Source organism: Antrostomus carolinensis, unplaced genomic scaffold, assembly GCF_000700745.2.
Source record: "Antrostomus carolinensis isolate BGI_N321 unplaced genomic scaffold, ASM70074v2 scaffold46113, whole genome shotgun sequence".
Classification (NCBI taxonomy): Eukaryota; Metazoa; Chordata; class Aves; order Caprimulgiformes; family Caprimulgidae; genus Antrostomus; species Antrostomus carolinensis.
This window is the reverse complement of record NW_010305469.1, coordinates 11,746-32,419: the sequence shown is the minus strand read 5'-3', so window position 1 is coordinate 32,419 and position 20,674 is coordinate 11,746. Positions and strand designations below refer to the sequence as shown.

At 44.4% G+C, this 20,674-nt stretch overlaps 1 protein-coding gene across 1 annotated transcript; it reads left to right on the top strand.

Moving 5' to 3' along the window:
* The first annotated feature begins 776 nt into the window (after positions 1–776).
* Positions 777–17,195, top strand: SNCG (synuclein gamma). The gene is made up of 5 exons (XM_010164795.1): positions 777–1,100; positions 6,116–6,157; positions 7,026–7,153; positions 15,687–15,773; positions 16,803–17,195. Exons 1-5 carry the CDS (start codon positions 980–982, stop codon positions 16,821–16,823), a joined length of 399 nt encoding a protein of 132 aa, XP_010163097.1. The 5' UTR covers positions 777–979; the 3' UTR covers positions 16,824–17,195.
* The last annotated feature ends 3,479 nt before the right edge of the window (positions 17,196–20,674 follow it).

Below are 20,674 nucleotides of genomic sequence, written 5' to 3'. Positions count from 1 at the left end.
GAGGCTGGATGGATCCTTTATGCAAACTGTAATATTTCCCCAGTCACCTCTCCACTGGATGGTTTTCTTGCCATGGCACAGTCCTCTGATGTGAGTGATGGCACTGGTGTGAAATGTTGTCTCATCCTGCAGCAGTGGAGTGGAGCTCAGTCTACAGCGACTCAGAGAAGCAAATAGGAAACAGGATTTCCTCCAACAAGCGTCTGATTTTTCAGAAATGAACTGTTGTAGTGGGATGTGTAGCCAAGTAAAAAACGTAATTTATACTAAATGACTTCAGACTTGATAAACATGGCAAGTGGGACTTAGAGCTCCCTTCAGTTGAGCACCAAGCTTTAGCAGGTTCCCTTTTTCTTTCGGTATTTACTAGAAATGTTTGTGCTGCCGTTTTGTGCAGGATGGGTTCTGGTAACAGCCAGACCAAGAAACCTGAGCCTGTTTGTTAGGAACGCTACCAGCTCTACAGGCTCTCCAGCCTCTGGGAACCCAGGAGAGCTTGTGTTTGCCTCCTGCTGCAGCCTCAGGGAGATGCCCTTTCAGGAACTCTGCTCTTCAGATAAAATTCTCCCTCTTCACATGAGCACATCCTTGAGTGAGAGCATTGCAGCATATTTTAAAAGCTTTATCTGTCTGGAAATTTTCCAGACAGTCCCTTACCTACTGATGTCCTCGTCCTCCTCCTCCTCCCCCCGCTTCTTAAATCTTTCCAAGCAGATCCAAATCATTAATATTTCAGTATCAGCTGTTCACAGGCATTGGCTACACTGCAGCGCACTTCATCAATAAGAGCCGGCAAAGGCTGTGAGGTTTGCCACACTGCCTTCACCCAGCAGAGGAGTAAGAGCAAAGGCAGAGACTGGCAGAGAAACCGAGTATCCACTGAGGGTAAAGCTGCAATATTGCAGTCCCGGTCTTGAGGTGCTTTTTGCTGCTGTCCCTCACTCAGATCATCCAGGTAATACCCTAGCAAGCAACAAGAATGGATGTCTTTAAGAAAGGCTTCTCCATTGCTAAAGAAGGTGTGGTGGCTGCTGCAGAAAAGACCAAGCAGGGAGTGACGGAGGCTGCAGAGAAGACTAAAGAAGGGGTGATGTATGTAGGTAAGAGAGAATTATTTTCAACCTGCATTTGAGCATGAACTGCTGCATAGATGGTCTCTTGACAAAATTTGGGGAAATTACATTGTGGCTAAAGCTTGGGAGTGAACAGCAGGACGTCTGGATAACATCCTCAGCTCTGTCACAGAGTGGCTGTGTAAGCCTGGGGGGCCACATCCTCCCCGTGCCTCAGTTTCCCCAACTGCAAATTATACATAGAAACAGGCACTACTTCAAGGGAGGCAGAACTAATGCAGTGTTAAGGAGCAGATGCTCAGGTGGAAGGTTTCTGTTGACTATTCACTGCTTGTTTGCAGGGTGAGTCACTCACTCTCCAAGCATCCAAGCACTGCTGATCTCCACCTCAGCTCCACGCTGCAAGACACATGCTGAGGAGGTCCCTGAGAGGAGCCATCAGCATTATTAAGTGGGGGGGTTGCAGGATGCATCTGTTTCCCCACAAACATACTCTTTTATCCTGTTTCAATCTCCATGCACATATTAATCTTGCTTTACAAGAGACACCCAAATTAATTTTGCCCAAAGGATAGGATCTGGGACACAACAGACCTGATGTCCTGCTGGAGACCTCTCTCACAGTTAATATGCTGTTTCAGAAACCTTGCATTCAAGGTCACCCTCGAAATCATTCTCTCCTCTATCTAGCACATATGATTGTATGGCTGGATGGTCAGATACTCCAGGTACTATAAAATCTATGAAGTCTTATGTTCCCAAGACTGATTATCTTGGTGCTGCTTACTGCACCTCACACAGCTTATGTTTGCTAGATGTGGGAGTGAGGGGGTTTTTTGGTGGGAAAGTTTACATGCAGATTCTTCCTGCTATCACGCTGCAACATCTGCAGCTGTATGTAGCTACTATATTTAAAACAGTTATATTGACAATAGCTATGGGTATATATTTTTAAATTACAAATGAAATACAAACTTTATATGCAGCAGATCTGGTAATGTCTTCATCCTGAAATTCTAAGCACGCAGATATTGGCATGCTGTGAACTATTGGCATGAGGTGAACGAACGTATGTAACTGTTCATATTTCAATTTAAAGCTGGCTCGCAAGAAAAAAGGTAAACAGCATCCCTGTAAATAATTGAACTAACCACAGTAAGTGAAACACCAGCCTGTGAACCATCACATCTAGGTGTCAAATTGTGGCATCCCTGCTACTCCGGCTGCTTCCTGATGTGAGTGATGTCTGAAAGGATTATTCCAAATTTTTATACATAATTCCTTACATCTCTGTTCAGTCATATTGTACATCTCCATAACGTGGCCCGTTCTTCATTTCTGCACAACCATGAGGTACAGAGTCTGCTCATGAGATTGTAACCTTTTCAATAAAGTTTTCTAAAAGCCTTCTTAAAACCTAAACCTCTGAATGAGATTCAAATAAGGATCAAGGTGAAGATGAAGTGCTTTCTCCTTTTGGTTTTTGGTTGGGGTTTTTTTGTTTGGTTGGTTTTTGTGTGTGTTTTGGTTTACTGCCAATTTCTGCCCTGTCACGCACTGGATAGTGCTTTGCCTTGGGGCTGAGTCAGTTTCTGTTGGACACTGGGGGATGCTCAGCCTTTTGGGGAATATTCAGTCTTTTACAGGCAGGAAGAGTAAAGGCCAGATGCTGATTAGCTCAGAGAACTGATGTTTAAATAGAGAAGCTGGAGGCCAGGTCTGTCAATTAAAACTGGAGTGATTAGTATGTTGTCTGTGCCACCTTTTTTTGTTCTGTGATACGTGAAGGGTTAATCAGAGACCTGAACTGTTCCTTCCTTGCTCCTGGCTTTGTAGACGCCTATCCTAGCATCTTGGTCCAAAGCCTAGGATGGACTAAGTGGATCCCTGACTTTTATTCAGGTTTGTGTTAACTCATCACTGACTCTCTAAGGAGGACTCAAGATGTCTGGGCACAACCACCACATCTGGTGAGTCACTTGCTGCTGCACCAGGAGAAAAAAAATATTCTTTCAGAGGCACCCACAGGGAGTGGCTGGTGTCACAGAGGCTCTGCAGCCACCTCATTTCTCCTGTCTGAGCCACATGGGTTCAGTTCCCACAACCTGTGCCAGAGCCGGAGGGGCCTCCCTCGTGTGCTCGCACTGCAATGCGGGTCACAGCCGGGATGGTTAGGGATGCTGCCGTCGCGGGGGAGTCAAGAGCATGGGGTGCTCCTGCCCCCCAAGCTGCATGGCTTGCTGGATGTGTAAGGTAGAGAAGAGACTGCGCAGAAAGAGAGAGAAATCCTGTAACAGGGTCCACCTTTGCACTTAGTAAAATCACAGTCTGCTCTCCCAGTTGTAACAGCCTCTGGGTATGCTGAAGTGGCTACTGTTCTTGCACAGTTAATGTTTGTCTGGAGGTTGATTCAATGGGCTGTCTTGTATTTGGTTTAAATAGAGGGATAAGTGATGCTGAAGGGCTAAAGGTAGTTAATCAAGTTAATGCAAAGCTCCATCAGAGTACTGGGTATTAGTTATTAGTACTGTTTAATACTATAATTCAGGAAGCCTCAACAAAGAATACACTTTCAGTTTTCCAAAGCACCTTTCAATCATTCATCTCACAGAAAGCCCCAACACACCGAGCTCTACTTAAGCAAGACGACTCCAGCACGAACTCCTGCAGGACATACAGCACATCATCATATCCTTTTCTACTACAACTCTTTTCCCTCTACGCAGCGCTCTGCCACCTTGGTCACACCCTTTCAATACCAAAGCTCTTAAAGATGACTCACAGCACTCAGAAGAGGCAGGATGCATGAACTTTTAATTCTGAGTATACAACCTGCAGGCAAGGATTAATGAGTGAAATGAGATTGAGCATCAGGTGATTGCTTTCTGATTCAACAGCTGCGGGTTGCTGGCAAGGGTATACGCCGGAAGGTCAGGTTTCATGTGGTGCATAATGGATGCTGAGCCTGAGTCATTGGGTGCGGTCAGGAGAGCGGGTTAGGGAGATGAGGCGAGCTCTCCCCAGGCTGCAGTGATGGCACTTCCCACTGCTGTTGCTTCTGTCGTGATACGGATTCGAGAATTTTAATTCTACCTGCATCCTTCCTTTCTGGAATTATTTTCCATCAGAAATTATGGCACCCACCCACACCCCCTGCAAAAGAATCTAGCCCAGATAGACCTTAAGTCAAAAGTCTGATAAAAAAAAAATATACAGAAGTACAGCTCTTCTCTTACTTAGTGTGTTTACTGCAAAACTGAAACCTATACAAGTCTAGCACAGAAAATTATATACTTTGCTTGCTTAACGACTGCTCTTTGAACAAAGAACAGCAAAGAAGGACTAAGCTTGAATGTGTCTGATGTGAGAAGACCTTGTATGTCAAATCAGTATTGTGGCAGTCTTTTATTAGAATGGCACTGGGAGGGAAACAGAAGCAGGATGGCATCTGAATTTAACTGTGTGCATTTGGCCCGTGCAGGAGCTCATGTTCTTGGCTTGAGACTTGCATCTGCTCTGCTCACTGCTGTGCTTCTGTGCACGTTTGTATACCGTGTGCGTCATTATTAAATCCAGTTTACAGGAGTGCATGTGTGTCATATGCATCATTAGGAAATGCATTTTACAGCAGCAACAGGTATAAAGTACAAAGATTTCATCTCTGGTTTTAACACAGTTCAAGAGGGCAGGGTGAAATGTTGAGGGCATGCTGTAGCAGAACAGCTTTGTCCTGCCCCAGGCAACCATTACCACCACCAAAATAAATCAACAATTGAGAATGGCATTCAATAGTGTGTAACTTGTATCAGGAGAACAGAGCTGGGCTGGACCTGTTGTTATCAGGGCACTGCACCTGTTTTGCTTTTCAGGCTATTGACGAGAAGGAGATGTGGTTTGTAGCTGATTTCTCCCACTACACCCATGGATGCTCTGGTACCTCTGGAGTTAAAGATCTGCCTGGCTCTGTATTTCTATCATTTTGACAGCTGGCTGTAAAAATCTGTTTGTTTTATCAGTATGGAAAACTTGAAAAGAGCCTATATAGGTGCAGGTGATTTACAAAGTACAGTAAAATGGAACCAGTGGAACGTTTTGGCACATGTTTATTTGACTTCAACAGAGATAAACCTGGTTCCTTATTTTTCTAGCGTGAAACATCTAGTTACTGTGAGGGCTGCCCATCTCCCACGTGATTTAACATATATGCTGCAGTATACAAACAAGAGGGATGTATAGCAGGTCATTTCAAGCTTGGAGGAAAGCTACAGAGATTAATTGTTCCTTAGGGACCACTTGCATTGCAAACTGAATGCCCTCACATCCTGTTAGCTTTTCTGCCTTGAGAACAGCAAGATAAATTACAATGTAAGCATACATGTGGTGAACTTTCAGAATTTGAGATGAAAACATCTGAATTGCGCGTATTGCTGTGAGCAGGCACGTACAGCCTGGGCTGAGGTACTGAAATGGGAATCTAGTAAGTAGGTATGTAGTAGGAGTGTGGTTGTTCTGTAAATTAAGCCTAAGTTTCTCCAGAGTCTTTGTTATAGGTGTAGAATGGAGCTTTAAATGAGCAAAGCAGACAAGTATCTTGCTGAAAGGCAGGGGAGAGTCCTGAATGGGACTCCACATCTTGAAAGACTAAGGTAGGTGAGATTTCACCGGGGCACTTAGTATACATTCATTTTTACAATTAGTTTAACATTTATTTATATCTGCTCAATTGTTCTTTTCATTTTGGAAATATTTCAGGAACAATTTTTCCTGCTTAAGCATGCTATAATCAAGATTTTTCAGGTCTAGGCAGCTCCAATTTGTGGTTGAAGTTATCCAACTCCTGACAAAAAGGTACTCATTGACTGCACTGGGGAAGGAAGCTCATCCCTTCTGCTGGCTCTGCAAATGGCTTGTGTCTTATCAGGAGGTGCCAGCAGCACCACGGCTCCCCGCCACACCTAGTAAGAGCAGAAAGCCATCCATGTCCAAAAAGCAGAGGTTCTTTTGCTGGGTAGCACTGACGGACCATATGTTTCCTTTCACAGGTACCAAAACCAAGGAAGGCGTAGTGCAAAGTGTGACCTCAGGTAAGAGCACAGCCCTGAGAGAGATGTGGAAGTCTGTAATGTGTTGCTGGACCTCTTGATAAGGCCATCGTTCCTGACAAGTGGAAAGTCTCTGGGACACAGTGCTGATCTGCATGACCTTCTATTTGATGAATGGAGGATGCTTGCCAGGAGCGATGGTCCAGGGTCTGGTATTTGCAGTGCACGTGGATGGGAGAAAATATTTAATCAGTAGAGCAGGTAAAAAAAAAAAAAAAAAAAATCTAACAAATGCTACTTGGCAGACTCAGATGATTCACAGCACCTTAGACATTTCACCATGCTAAGGGTGCTGCCCAGCATGCAGAGGGGCGTTTAGTTGCATCAGTTCCTGTTAGACCAAAACTGGCCTTTGGGACACTCCTGTCAGGCAGTCACAGAGTCAGGGACCCTAAAGGGATCTTTCTAGGTATCCCAAGCTCCAAGGCTGGGCAACCTTCTGAACTGCCTTGAGAAGAGATGAATGGATCCTTTCCCTGGAGAGTTTAATGACTAAATAACAGTTTTTTCCTACCCAGGTGTATTAAATCAGACAGAAGCTACACAGAGGTCATACACAGTCTGCAATGCAAAATACCTTCTTTGCACAATTGTCTCTTAGTATCTTACAGTGAATTTTTCATTCTCCGGTTGCAGGCTGCAGTGCTGCTCACTGAGCAGCTTTTTGAGTCAGACAAAACCCTTATGTACATGATCTAAATTCAGACATGATCTCATGTAAAAAATCCAAGTAAGGACTGTATCAGCCAATTTCTTTTACCTCAGTGCAATCATCTTATTGTTGCGGTGAATGTGTCAGCCTTTTGGCAGTGTCTCGCTCATTGACTTTCTGCTTTTGTTGAAATCCTAGTTGCTGAGAAGACCAAAGAGCAGGCCAATGTGGTGGGAGAAGCTGTAGTAGCCAGTGTGAACACAGTGGCAAACAAGACTGTAGAAGGAGCAGAGAACATCGTGACCACTACAGGAGTTGTAAGAAAGGTATGTTTGTTTCTTCAGGCATGTGCAGGACAGGAGAGTCATCTTTGGATTGCACTTAAGACCTGCAAACATTTACAGTTGATGGTTTTACCTATTCAATGAGAGGTTTTCAGCAATATCTGCTTTTATGTAGTGCTTAATATTATTATATAAAGCCTAATATAATCACAGAATCATTTAGTTTGGAAGGAACCCCTTGAAATCATCTAGTCCAATCCCCTTAGGGTCAATGAGAGCAGGTTGCCCAGGAATATGTCCAGTTGGGTTTTTAATATCTGCACAGATGGAGGCTCTGCAGTATCCCTGGGCAACCTGTGCTGGTGTTTGATCAACCTCACAGGAAAAAAAAGAAGTTTTCTGTTCAGATGGACACATTAATCTATTGGTACCCATCGCCTCTTGTCCCATCAGTGGGCATTGCTGGCTGCAATGGGAGTCTGACTCCCCGTTTTCTTATGAACGTAGAAAAGCATTTTTTCCAGGGACGTCGCAATACAGCCAGGCTGCATGGAGCGTCTGGCTGGAGTCAGAGCTCCAGGGTGTGCTGGGTATGAAGGAGTGGGAGCTCAGCACTGGCCTTCACTCCCAGCTGGTGCCGGTGTTAGGTGCAGCCCTGGCCCCAGCCCTGGCAGCTCCACCAGCAGCAGAGGGCAGCAGCCTTCCAGGCAAAGCCTGGTCCCAGCAGACAGCCTGACCCTCCTGCCCTGCTTTGTGCTGATTTTGACACCAACCAAGCGCTTGTTGATAAAAGCGTGACCCGAATTGTGTACTGATTAAGCCAGATTCAGACAAGGCATCTGCTGTCCTCCAGCCTAGTTTGACAAACTGGGTTGCTTCAAGTGAGGGGATTAAGGGGCACGTGAAAGAGCAGAACAGCTCCCTAGATGAAGGCAAAGTTGATCATTAGAGAAGATGCTTTCACCGGGTGGTAACAAACAGCAGCCATTTATACAGTACGTGGCGAGGCTAATATTTGGCAGCTCTTTGGTAAGCCTGGCTGCATTTCCCCTCTTCAGAGAGCTGTGGTCAATAGTGTTGATAGCAACCAGAACTCGATGAGTCAAACAAACCCAAACCCAGAATCAAAGCGAAGTGAGGCTGGCCAAAATTGTTTTAATTGTTCAGACAGTTGGCTGATGAATTTCCTGACCTGCACATAAACACATTGTGATGTGAAACAAAACTTCTACACACCATATAAATCCTGAGAGAATAGCCTAACAAAAGAGGAGAACAGCAGCTACAAATGACGCAAAATGTCCTCCTGAAAGCATGTGAAAAGGGCAGATACAGAAGTTCTGCTAAGCCCTTGGGATAAGATTAATCTCTGTTCCCGTGGGGAACAGCAGTTAGGCTGCAGGAGTGCAAATGGTGATCCCTAATTCTGTGGGGCCAGACTACCCCCTCCTACCTTTTGACTGACTGACTGGGCATGGGATGGTTGACCCAAGAGAGCTAGGAATTTGCTGACAGTAGGAATCCATCCTGCAGATACTAAAGTGTCTCCCTTTCTGGCAAGGACTGAGCAGCAGCAATCGTCTACCCCTTTCATCATGAGAGCCCTCCCTCAAAGACTGATGAGCTACAACTTACGGATGGTAATTTTACAGCTCAGACCAGTCAATGTTATCTATTTCCATCCTTGTTCAGATAGTTCCTTGGAAAATCAGCAATTCCTTCATCCTAGTAATGGTTGTGGGTTATGCAAGCTGCAGGCAGCATACAAGAGCCTAAGTTTTCCAGAGGGTTAAAGCATTAAGCATCTGAACTGTCATTCTGGCATCTGCCATTGATGTCCACCTGCTTAGAGTTAAAATGGGGATTGATCAAGAAATAAAAAAGTGGGATGTGCCCCATGCCAGAGGGCAGACTAAATGAGGGAGCCAGAAGACTGCTTTGGGTACAATATCATGGTGTCATGGCAAATAGCAGAGGTGGGCAGCAGAATGAAAACAGGATGAGAAAAGTGAGGCAAAAGAAGTCACTGGAGAAAGAAATTCAGGAAGAATGTTTCTGTAAAAGAGAGAGGTTATCTACTCTAGTATTTTACTTCAGCTTAAATTAGGAGGGCAAATCTTCTGGTCATTCTCACTCACCATACTTCAGATGCATCCGCTAGATACCTTTTGGATAATGGTGACATGGAAGATGGAGCTCCAAGTGCATCCCACCTGCTAATGACTAATGACCATGGGGCCAGAGCTGCGCCAGAGAGGCAGAGGGGTTGTGCTGGGCTCTCAGCCCTAGCTGTTTTCTCTGTAGATCTGCTCCTGTTGTGCTGCACAATTTGCTAATGGAAATAGAGCCAGAGGCTGCCAAGAGCAGCACCAGGCACTGTAATGTATTTGAGACCCACTGGAGATACACTAAGAGTAGTGATGAGGTATAGCAGTTAAATGTTTAAAAAATAAATCCCTACTGTTCAAATCTTGCAATTATACACAAGCGTTCTAGCCCCTGAAGTTTGAGAGGGCTGTTGCATCCAATTCTGAGACTTACTTGTGCTCCATCCCACCCTCCTCCATTTTAATTGCAAAGAGCAGTTGCTAACGTCTTCCTTCTGGTTTTGACTATCTCCAGTATTGTTCTCTGCTCACTTCATAGAGGGGTTGTTTAAAGCACCAGAGGATCTGTGTGACTGCCTGGTGAGCACTGAGCAGTGCTACAGGATGACTCGAATCTGGGGAGTCAAGTAGCCTAGGAGGCATGTTCCCAGTAGTAATATCAATTACGGAGAGCTGTTGACATTTAATCTGTGCGTTTGATAGCTGAGATCAGTGGCAGACACATATGAGCAAGGAGTTGGGAACTCTAAGGATTCTGGATTAAGTTTTGCTCGGGGTGGCAGCTGCAAGGTGGTTGAGCTCTGTGGGTGTATCAGATGGCTACTTTGGCCATGGGGAAGAATCCAGCCCTTCACGGAACATGGCAGGCACTGAAATGTGGATACATGTGGGCTCCTCGCTCTCCTCGGTGGCAGCACTCAGAGCCAGGAAGAAGGAAATGGGGCTGAAGTAACTCTACACCTACAGAGGAATGCCAAGCACCAGACAAGCAACCTCAAGTTGCATTGGCATCGCCTCGTAGGGCTTTGGCACTGGCCTGGTCACTGCTGACTGAGTACGAGGAAGTATTGACTGATTCAGAGAAGATTTAAGCACTAAGTTAAAAACATGTAAGTTAAGACTTCACAATTTTTCTGATGTGCAAAGGAATGAGACCCATCAGTAATGTGTTTTGTCTGTGGCTCTGCACCCGTCTCAGTCCCTGGGGTGGACATTAAGGGATTTCAGTGAGATAACCACCCACTAAATATCCCTGTCTTAGAAGAGGATTAATTTCTTTGTCTGCATGACACAGCACAAAGTTTGCTGCATTGCAGACACCACGTGGTTGGGAACAAGCGTGTGTACGTACCCACACACACACACACACACTCACAAAATGTCCCTCAGGGACTGGAAGAATTTCCCAGTAGCTGATGCTTCCCTGTGCCCTCCACCAAGATCTTCCCTTTAGATCTATTTGCCCTGTCAGTTTTTATATGGTTTAGTTGTCAGTTCAGAGCTCTGTCATTTTGAATTGGGTTTGATCTTTTCATTATTCCACTCCATTAATTATTTGAGCCGTTGTCAGTTAAGTGCAACCGCTGGGTGCGTTCGTTGCATCACATCATTTCTCTCCGCGCTCGATCTAGCACACGGGTACCATACTCGTACCGCAGCTTATCGCTTTCATAACCGCTGCACATTCTGAATACAAACGGTTGACATTCACGGCCTTAATTCTGTTCACTTAAACCCTGCAATGCCATCAACACTAAGACAGTCACACTGAAGGAATTAGAAGCAGAAACTGATGAGTGACCTCCCTGTTTAAGTTAGTTTGGGCAGGGCAAGTGCCCCTAGGGAGAGAGCAACCAAGGGCATCTGAGAGGCCACTGAGGGCTGAGCTGCTAAGCTGGAGGAGGAGGGAAATCAACAGCTGAATTGCCTTACAGTTACATAAAATAGTCAAAACTCTTCCCCTTTGTATTCAAGCTTCATCCTTTGTATTCAAGCTTCACTGTACTTCACTGAGGCCGTGTTGCGTCCAGGTGCTATCCTTCAGCATCCCATGGAGCAGGGGAGACTGCCAAAGCAAGGTGGGGTGGGGTACTCTGCCTACAGGCACTTTTTCTGTGCTTCCCTCTCAGTCTCACTAGTGCACCCAGGTGTACATTTTTCACATGCAGAACAGCTGCATTAGTGGCACTGGTGAAACCTTGAGGTCTACAAGACAACGTGCATGTGTGCTTCACAGCTAAAGGCTGTGCCACAGTAATCCTGTAGGATAATAATGTAAACATTATTAAATATGTATTATTTGTATAAGCAGCCCCAGACTAAGAGAGTCTAGCTGTGAGCTGGATGAAAACAAAGCTACTCCAGGAACCCACCTGGATTTGTTAGGGTAAGACAGGAATCCTGCGTGTCCGTCTGTCTGTCCTGTCGGTGGGTTCCACTCACTTTAATCACAGGTTGACCTCTTAGTCAGAGCTGTCAGCATCACGCCAAGCACATTCAGCCCGAAACCCATCCAGGACAGCTCATCCATGGGACCTGTCAGGTTGCCTGAGTGTTTACAAGGGAGTGGTTTGGGGGTACTGCCAAGTAGCATTGCTTTTGCTCCAGCGCCCAAGGTCATGAGCACTGCAGGAGGCTGAACCTTTCTCCACCTTATGCAATCGATGTCCCATTGTGGGTTGTTAAATTTGTAGCAGATTAGGTTGCCAGTGAACCTCTCTCCGTTTACAGCCTTAAAATAATCATAATTTTGTAAAAAAATCCTGCTTGCCACTGAATTTGTTGAGGTTTTGATGAGTAATGTTCCAGCATCCAACATTTAGACTGTGCCTGCTTTCTCTGTTAGATAAGGAAGATAATCTTGATAAGGTTGTTTATCTCAGAATTTTTGGGGATGGCGAAAAAAATCCACTGATCTATAACATAATATGGATAAAAATAAAAATTCCATTTCATGTATGGACTCAGCCAGCAGAACATACAACACAGCTGATGAGCTGAAAAAAGGAATTTCACAGAAGCTGTGAAAGAGATAAATCTGAATTAATTTTTTTTTTAAAGTCTGTGGACTTTTAAAATCTGTTTTTAAAACACATATTAAAGTATCTGAACCCAGAAGCCTATACTGTTTAAGGCCTCTTAACATTGGGCCGGAATATCGTTTTAAATGGCAGGTCCTAATTTGTTGAGTTTCTCATTAGTGATATCTGAACATTAAACTATGTTTCATAACCTTAGTGAAAAATTGTATTTTATATATAGAAATCTTCCATAGTATATATATTCTATATACAAATATATTTTTATGTATAAGAAATATTTTAAAACTTGTGTAGTATTCCTGTAATGAATTCTGAAGTTTTGTGTTTCACTCAAAGGTTTTGTGTTTCACTTAACTGTTATGTTAAACTACTTTGTTTTTCTCTCTTATCTAGCCAAAAAGATTCAAACTTCCCAAAAAAATAGAAGAAAACAGCCCATAACAAACTAAATCAGATTTTTTTTTTCCATTTTAAATACTTTTTATAAGACAACACCTAAGCTCTGAGGAGGAAAAATAAATCTACTTGCCGTTAAGAGCAAGAGGAGCATTACTAATTACTTCATGGTTGCAACACGCCTTTCCCTTAGAACATTTTATCCCTTTTGATGAGATGAACACTGAAAGGAGTGGCAAAGTTCTTGCTGTCCTCCAGAGAAGCTGGGTTTTCACCCTTGCTTTCTTGCTTAGCATCCTGCTGTGAGTCAGTGGTATAGCTGGGGTTGGTACCCAGGAATTTCTGGCTCTTCATCCAAAGTGAAGACCCTTCTGTCACATGGTCCTCCTTTGTATATTGTTTTCCTGGCTAGTCACCGAAGTCTCCAGCCAGCTGAGGCCCAGCTGAAGAATGCAGCCCTTCCTCATCTCCTGCTCACTATTCTGGGCAGGGTGGGAAGAGAATGAGAAAAAGGCTGCGAGGCAGCTTCCCTAACATGGCCTGACACCTCTTCATCCTGCGATTGTGCTGGTTCCTCCACCACAGTTTGGAAACACTCTCCAGAAATGTGGTTACTTCCCTTTCTAAAAATAGGTGGATGAGTCACTTTTGTCCTTCTGGAGCAGAATCTTGGCAGAGAGCACATTTTACGGGATATAATAAGCAGCACAATAGCTGAACAGGGATTCTTCAGCCAACCCAATGCTCCCAGATGCAGTGTGTAGAGGATAATCCTGAGAAAGGGCTTCCCTTTTCCTTGGCTATTTCTACATCTACCAGTACTGATCTCCCTCCTTGCAGGAAGAGCAGGTGGTCGTGCCCTGTAGAAAGATGGGGTGCACTGCACTTGTCCTTGTGTTCCTATGAGCTGTCCCCCAGTTTTCCCGATGCAGCTCAGCACTTACAGGAGTTGCCTTTGATTCACCTTCATGGTTTCACACGGCAGCTGGTAACCCCACCCGCAAAAAACCTGCAAAGCACCTGCTGTTGCAGCTGTTGTCATTGGTTTGCAGTGCACATTTCTTTTCTTTCCAACTCTCAGTCCAAAAAACTGCTTGTAAAGCTTTAAAATACAATTTGAGGCTATTTACCTGCTTTGACCTAATGTGCACTGCTGAGTTTATAAGCTGTAGTCCTTTTTATATGGTCCTATACGCATGTAAAGTGTTTTAAAGCCACTGACTGGATCCTGAGGCTGGATCAGCCTTCATAAACTCAGAGGAGCAAGCACTGTTTGCTGGCACCAGGAGGGTTCATTCATTTGGGAAAGGCTGAGTCTCAGTGGCTCTATCAGATTGGTGGCCTCTCCCCAGCAGCACTGGGTCCCTGCTGTGCCCACAACTGGAGACCAGATGTGTGCAATTTGATGTCATTAGGTTACCTGGGCTTACTTAACACAGATCAGGCTGATACCAGCAAGAATCATTTCGGCCAACAACGCAATGCAGTTTCTTCTAAGGAAAAATAAAAATCATAGTGTGCTTTTCATATGGAAACACCCTCAGTGCATGGCTCTCAATAAACAAACTAATTGGCTGTCACCAGGGAGGAGAAGGGAATGCCTGGAGCTGTGACAGACATCAGTACTGGCCTGCAGCTCTTATTTTGGCCATTTTCTTTTTTTTTTCTTTGGTGGATTGATCTCTAATGATAGCTTGTGTGGAGAGCAGGAAGCCTATGGCAGGACAACCAGGTTGAGGTGCTTCCATCTCCTGGCTTCCTACCTGCCAAAAATGGATCTGAAGTCCAATTTCCAGCTTAAATTTTTGTGGGATCTACCTTGTATCTATGTAACTCTGTGAAATATGTCTATTTTTCCTTTTTGTTTCACATCACCTATTCTTCCCTAATTCAGTCCCAAAGGCAGTAGGGGTGTTCTACTGATGAGAACAGTTGTGACTGGACAGGAAAATAAGGACATGCGTGAAAATGAAGAGTGGGGTTCCCCAAAACACATGGAGCACAAAGTTCTGTTTACAGCAGGTTTGACAGGGACATTTGATTTGCACTGCATCAACAGTGGCACCAGGGAAAGTGGTGGCCTCTTGTTTCTAAAATACTGAAATTCAAAAGATATATGTCCCTTTCATGTAAAATTGACTTTTCCTTTATGTAATATATGTGTCTCGGGTTCTTTCTTTGACAGCCCTGGCTTCATGTGGGAAATGAGAGTAAAAATTCAGGGCTACTGCTGGACACGTGCTCAAAGGGAACAGAGAAGCTTTGTCATTTTAGCAGAGTTCTCTGGTGATTTGGGGCTGGACTATAGAGTTCCTGCTCTTGCTGAATCATTCCACAAAGGTGCATTTCTGCTTTCTGTCCATCCCCTGGGCACACAGAGTATGGTCAGGATTTTTGTCTTCTTATGTGGCAAAATCACGTTTTAAGTAGTTGCCTGGTAATACAATCTTTTCTCTTCTTCTTTGAATAGGAAGGTAGCTGAAAGATGTGAGGAAGTAGCTAAAAGAGCCCAAAGTGCTTGTGAAAATGCTTGGACTCCAAACACAATGGAAAGCTTATCCTTTGATAATTAAATTTTATCTGAGACATTACTTTAATGCCACTACAATATTGCTATATCTAAACTAGTATTAGTTTATGCAATGAGCACTTAGGGTAAGTAAGATAATAACAGGATAGGCTAGGCATAATCTGTCTTCCTCCAGGTAAATTTATTTGTTGCTCCCAAAATCTTTCACACTGAAGGAGTTAAAACTCAGTAACACGAAAGAAAACTTCAGAAAAAGAACAGATTTTCTGTATGAAAATGACCCTAAATGAGGCTGTAAGAAATTAAATCACTTTTTCATAGACATCTGCTTTAATAAGCTGCACAAAAATCCCGATTTTGAGCAGTATCTGCCATCTATTAAACCTGGTATTTTATTTGTGTCTGTAATGCTCAAACCCATTTCGCAGTGTCTGTCTGAGATTAGGGCAATGACTCTGTGCATGCTGCTAAGGACAGACTTCTCACTTGTGACTTGGCAGGAGGACCTGGCAGCGCCGCAGCCACCCGAGCAGCTGGGGATGGCGGGAGAGGGGGTCCCGGCAGCAAGCACCGGCGGCAGCGGAGAGGTGAGGTGATGCCACAGCCGTGACTTCCCCACGGTCCCCAGGCTCCCGAGACCACCACGTGGGCTTTCTGGGTTACTGGTTTTCCCAGGACAATGTCCCCTTTGCTTTCTGTGATCATAGATCTGCTGCACATGGAGCCCATCAGTATTCCCATTTTCAGGAGTTATCTGGCAAAACCTGAGCTCGTGGGTTTTTACTTTTGCCACTTCCTTTTTCGGGACCAAGCATTTGCCATGAGTGACAGATTGGACAGACTAACTGACACTTGATTTGGAAGTGTAAACAAACTTATAATAGTTAATGTTATCGCATGGTTTTATTCATCACATGGAACAGCTTTTCCTTGGTTGCAACTATGCTTTAGAAGAGCTTTAGCTAACAAGTTAGATTTTCCTATAGATTGTTGGATAACAAGCTAGATTTTTCTATATTTAAATTAATTCTTTTAATTTTTGATCTATTCTACTTGCAATGTCCTTCTGAAACTCTGGATCAAATGTCCGTCTCTGGGAAGATGACCTCTTATTGCCCAACATGGAATTTCCTCTACAGTTTTGGTGCCTTCACTGCACCTGAAGCTCCCAAAAGTCTCAGCTTGCACCTGCCACCCTCCGCCAGCCATCACCCTCCTGGTGCCAGGACTGGCCCTTGGGTGTCCCAAAAATGAACCCTCTTGATCCAACCAACTTTGTGGCTGCACAAGTGCTCGTGTCCAGCTGCACCTCAGGGTGGGAGGCGGCAGAAAGCAGGACGCTCCTGCAGCAGCAGCCCGACCCCACGTGTTCACTCAACTTCCACCACATGCAAAATCACACCCTCATTTTTGCTGGAGGTGTGAGTTACAGTGGGAGTGTATCTGGTTCCCAGAAGGAAGGGATAATTCATTTATTTTCTGCACCACATATAGTCATTGTTATATTTATGGGGTTTTATGTGGTGACTACCAGCACTGATTTTTCTCCTGATTTTATTTATATATGTTTTCCACTGGAAATATTTAACTGTTTTCCTGTCTGTCTTCTCTCACAGGGTGAAAATGAAGGCAATTAATCAACTTAGGGACTTCTATCTCAAAAGAGAGCATTCCAAGAGCATACATGGAAATACTAGCTGACACTACAACAGGAAAATCCCGCTCTCCATTGACTAACTACATTCAGCTCTGTAATCTTTCACCTCCCTCATAAACCAATCATACTGTATATGTAAGCCAGGCTCCTCTGATTCTAAGTAAAGTGCAGCCGTGTACCAAGGTGTGTGTCTCCCTCCCCACCTCCCTCATGCCTTTCCAACCCACTCACTTTGTGTGTTTTGGTCAGACTCACTGATCCGTGTCTCATGTCCATCTGCACTGGCACTTGGGATCTCTAGGTATCGTGGAAATATATTTTTTTTTTAACTAATAAAAAAGTGTTTGAACAAGTTTTTTGTTTTGTCAGTTTTACTTGCGCAATTTAGATGCTGATCCTTCCAAACTGATTAACTCTTCCTGTAAAAGTGTGGTATTAAAATAGAAGGATCTAGGGGCTGTAAGAGCCTTAGATCATGATGTAAAAAGATGGGGGATAATGAAAAATTGTATGTCTGAAGTGAATAGCATAGGTAAGTCAGCTTTCTGTCTCTCAGGGATGAAAACCAGAGATTTTACTTTTAAAATATTCTCCCATGTTTAAGAGAGAGTGTGTGAGGGAAATGGAAAAAGAAGGCTTTATAAAGGAACATGAAAGTCCCGCTGAGCTCAGTTAGCATTTGTTCTTTGCTGTTTATTCTGCTTACAGCAGAGCTTGAAAACTATCCTGACATCTTCTAGGCTAGAAGATAATGAAAGAAACATGATGGGCGCTGACCTGTTTGATCAGAACTGCATTGCGGCTGGCAGGGACAGGCAAGATCCCTGTGAAATGCCTGAGTCCAGTAACAGGTGCCAAAGGAGAATTACTGGTGCGACATGAACACTGGGGCTGGCACCAGTTACAGCAGCTGGTCAGACTGCAGATATGCTGCTGAGGGAGAGCGTGGAGACCTTCCGCCTTCACACGCGTAGAGAATGGGAAAATACTGCTACAAGCTCATTGCTGTAAATAATGAAGGATGAGTTTAAAGCACGTCAGTAAGTATGGGTCTAAAAATGGGGTCTTTTATTCTCCTACAGGCCACAAATCACCCACAAATCCATGAGAAGCCAGTGTAAACTGTAGAGATTTAGGCTGCTTCAGAATCAGGCCACTAATCTTCATTAAGGTGCATAATGGTGATGACTACAGAAGGTATTACAGGAGAGACTTGCTGCAGCATGGAAGGATCTAGCAAGTGTGATATCAGCCTCTCTCACGCATTAACAATACATGTAAAGCTTTGCCTTGCAGAGACCACAGGATTCCCATCCAGAATGGATGTTTGATATTGACAATGAAAGGGAACAAAAGAGCCCTAGCAGAGATAACAAGGTCCTTCAAAGAAGTGATATCCGATATGTGCATACTCTTTTCTGATGTGCATACGCTTTTCTGCAAAACATTTGCAGAACTTGCCAATTTAACAGAATAACTAAAATTGAGGCTAAGGTAAGGGGACATAAAGGGCGGTGATACTCATGCCCAGCAGCAGGAGGTTGGAGCCTATTAGTGCTCACTTGAGAGAGAGAGGGAAAAACTCTTCTGTGCCAAAGCTTTGCTTTATGGGGATTAAAAAAAAAAAAAAAAAAAAAAAAGCATTCTGCCAACTAGGGAGAAAGCTACCGCACGTGTAGGAGGCAGGGGCAGGTGTCAACTGGGCCAGGCTGTAACACAAAGCAAGGAGTAAGCCACTTCCTAAACCCCTGTCTCTTGAGTAGGCTTTGCCGTTGGTTCAAAAGGACTTAAACCAGGAGAGAATTACAATTGCTGAGCTAAGAGTGCAGGCACACTGCTCTGTGGTACTGAGCTGTGTAGCTGCTTGGGAGAGGCTTGCAGCCCTCAGCGCTGATATGTTGTGCTACAGCATCTTCCCTGTGGAACCGAAAGCGTCTGAATGTTTCCTAAAGATCTGCCTCTGCACTTGCTGACTTCTCACCTGCCTGAGCTCTGCTTCATGCCCAGGCTGGAGAAGAGCTCAGCACTTCACTGCCATAGCCCCTGCCTAGGTCTGTTCTAGTGCTGCTGCAGTCACAGCTCGGAGGAGTCTTTATGCATCTTGCACAAGGCAATCAGTCTGTTCTAGTGCTGCTGCAGTCACAGCTCGGAGGAGTCTTTATGCATCTTGCACAAGGCAATCAAGCATCAAGCCTTAGAAACAGAGATCAGGACATGTGGTTTCCTACCTGGCAAGCATCCCATGTCCGTGAGCAGGCACGGGGTCATGCTGTGCCAATCCAATGGCTCAGTGAGCTCCAGTTTCCTCCCGTCCCTTCCCCAGACTGGCTGGAGAAAGCAGAGGTGCCAGTCCGAGAGGCCTTTGTCAGAGGTAAGAAAAGGGAACACTTGCTTCTCCTGAAGTAAAAAGGGTCTGCCATAAAAGAGCCAAAAGATTAGCTGTTAATTATTCAGTTAAACTTTGTTGTATGTCTGTTTGGTTCACTGCATGGAAAAGAAGTCTGTACTCTTAATGAGTATTCAGACAAATGTAACAAGAGGTGATGGAAGGAAACTGAAAAATGGAAGGATGGAGGAGGGGCATCAGAAAACATCCTGCGGCAGAAGGTGCTTTCATAAGGAAGATGCCAGGATCCCCCTGCCCCAGGTAAAGGCTGATGGAGGCAAACAATAGCAGAATAATTTTTTGCTGGCAGGTCATGGTCTGGATGATTAAGAGTTTCTTTTACACATCTCACCCTGTGAATTATTTAAGTGGACCTTGTATATGTGATACCACTCTTTTACAAGGTGTTAATTTAATCCCACGGTGACAAGACAGCGCTTGGTGCCCAGCGCAGCAGGGCCGCACCCTGTTCCCCAGGACTCCAGGTGCTTGCACTCAGACCTCTGCTGTGATCCAACGAGCCAGAACAGCTGCTGCCAAGGTGTTGCCTCAACTTTACCATACAAGCGACCAACAAAATGCTGAAAACCCCTTTTTTTTTTCCCCTTGTAACAGCAAAACTTACTATGTAAAACTGCAGTTAAGCTTTATTAAGTGATTTGTTCTGGTACAGTTCATAGCCTTTGAGAGCTCCTCCCACAATTACATTTTATCCAAGGGCTAAAAGGCATGCAGGGCCTGATTTTTCAAAGACGTTTGTCTGGGATGCAGAAGAGAAAGCACTGGCACTTTCCAGAATATCTCAACATGCATTCCACTAATTTAAATGTAAATCGGTTAATAATACCCTTCTTAAAATCCCACTTCATCTGAAAGTCTTATCTTCATGTCTACATAATGTATGTCCTAAAACTGAACTCAAAGAGAACCTGATTAAATACTGAAGGGCTGGTTTTTAAATAGTATTCTCCGTAAAACATATATAACCACCCATTCTCCCCTCTTTGACACGTTTTTCCCTATATTGAAACATGACTTTTTTTTGTTTAAGCAGTGCATTGAAACCCCACATGAAGATGCTCCTTACTGTTAATAGCATATCAGAAAAAAACTCAGATCAAAACTTGGTGTTCTGAAAGTCAGATAAACCCCTGCCTGCTTGACCTCACACAGCTCTGTTAGCAGCACAAAGTGCCCCAAGCTTTGGCACTACTTTTTTGCGTGGATTCCAGCAGGGAAGGGAAGGGAAGGAAGCTTGGTAGCTCTGCTTCTCCACCTTTCCTGTCCCACTGAGCCCCAGGTGGGGTGGGCAGCACGGCTGTGCACCAGAAAGATAAAGCTACAGCGTTCCTTCTTCTCCATGTGTCTAGAAACAGATCCACAGCCCTTCCCGAGTCCTCACCCTTTGTTTACATCCCTGCTTACATCCTCAGATTTTCTAGCCA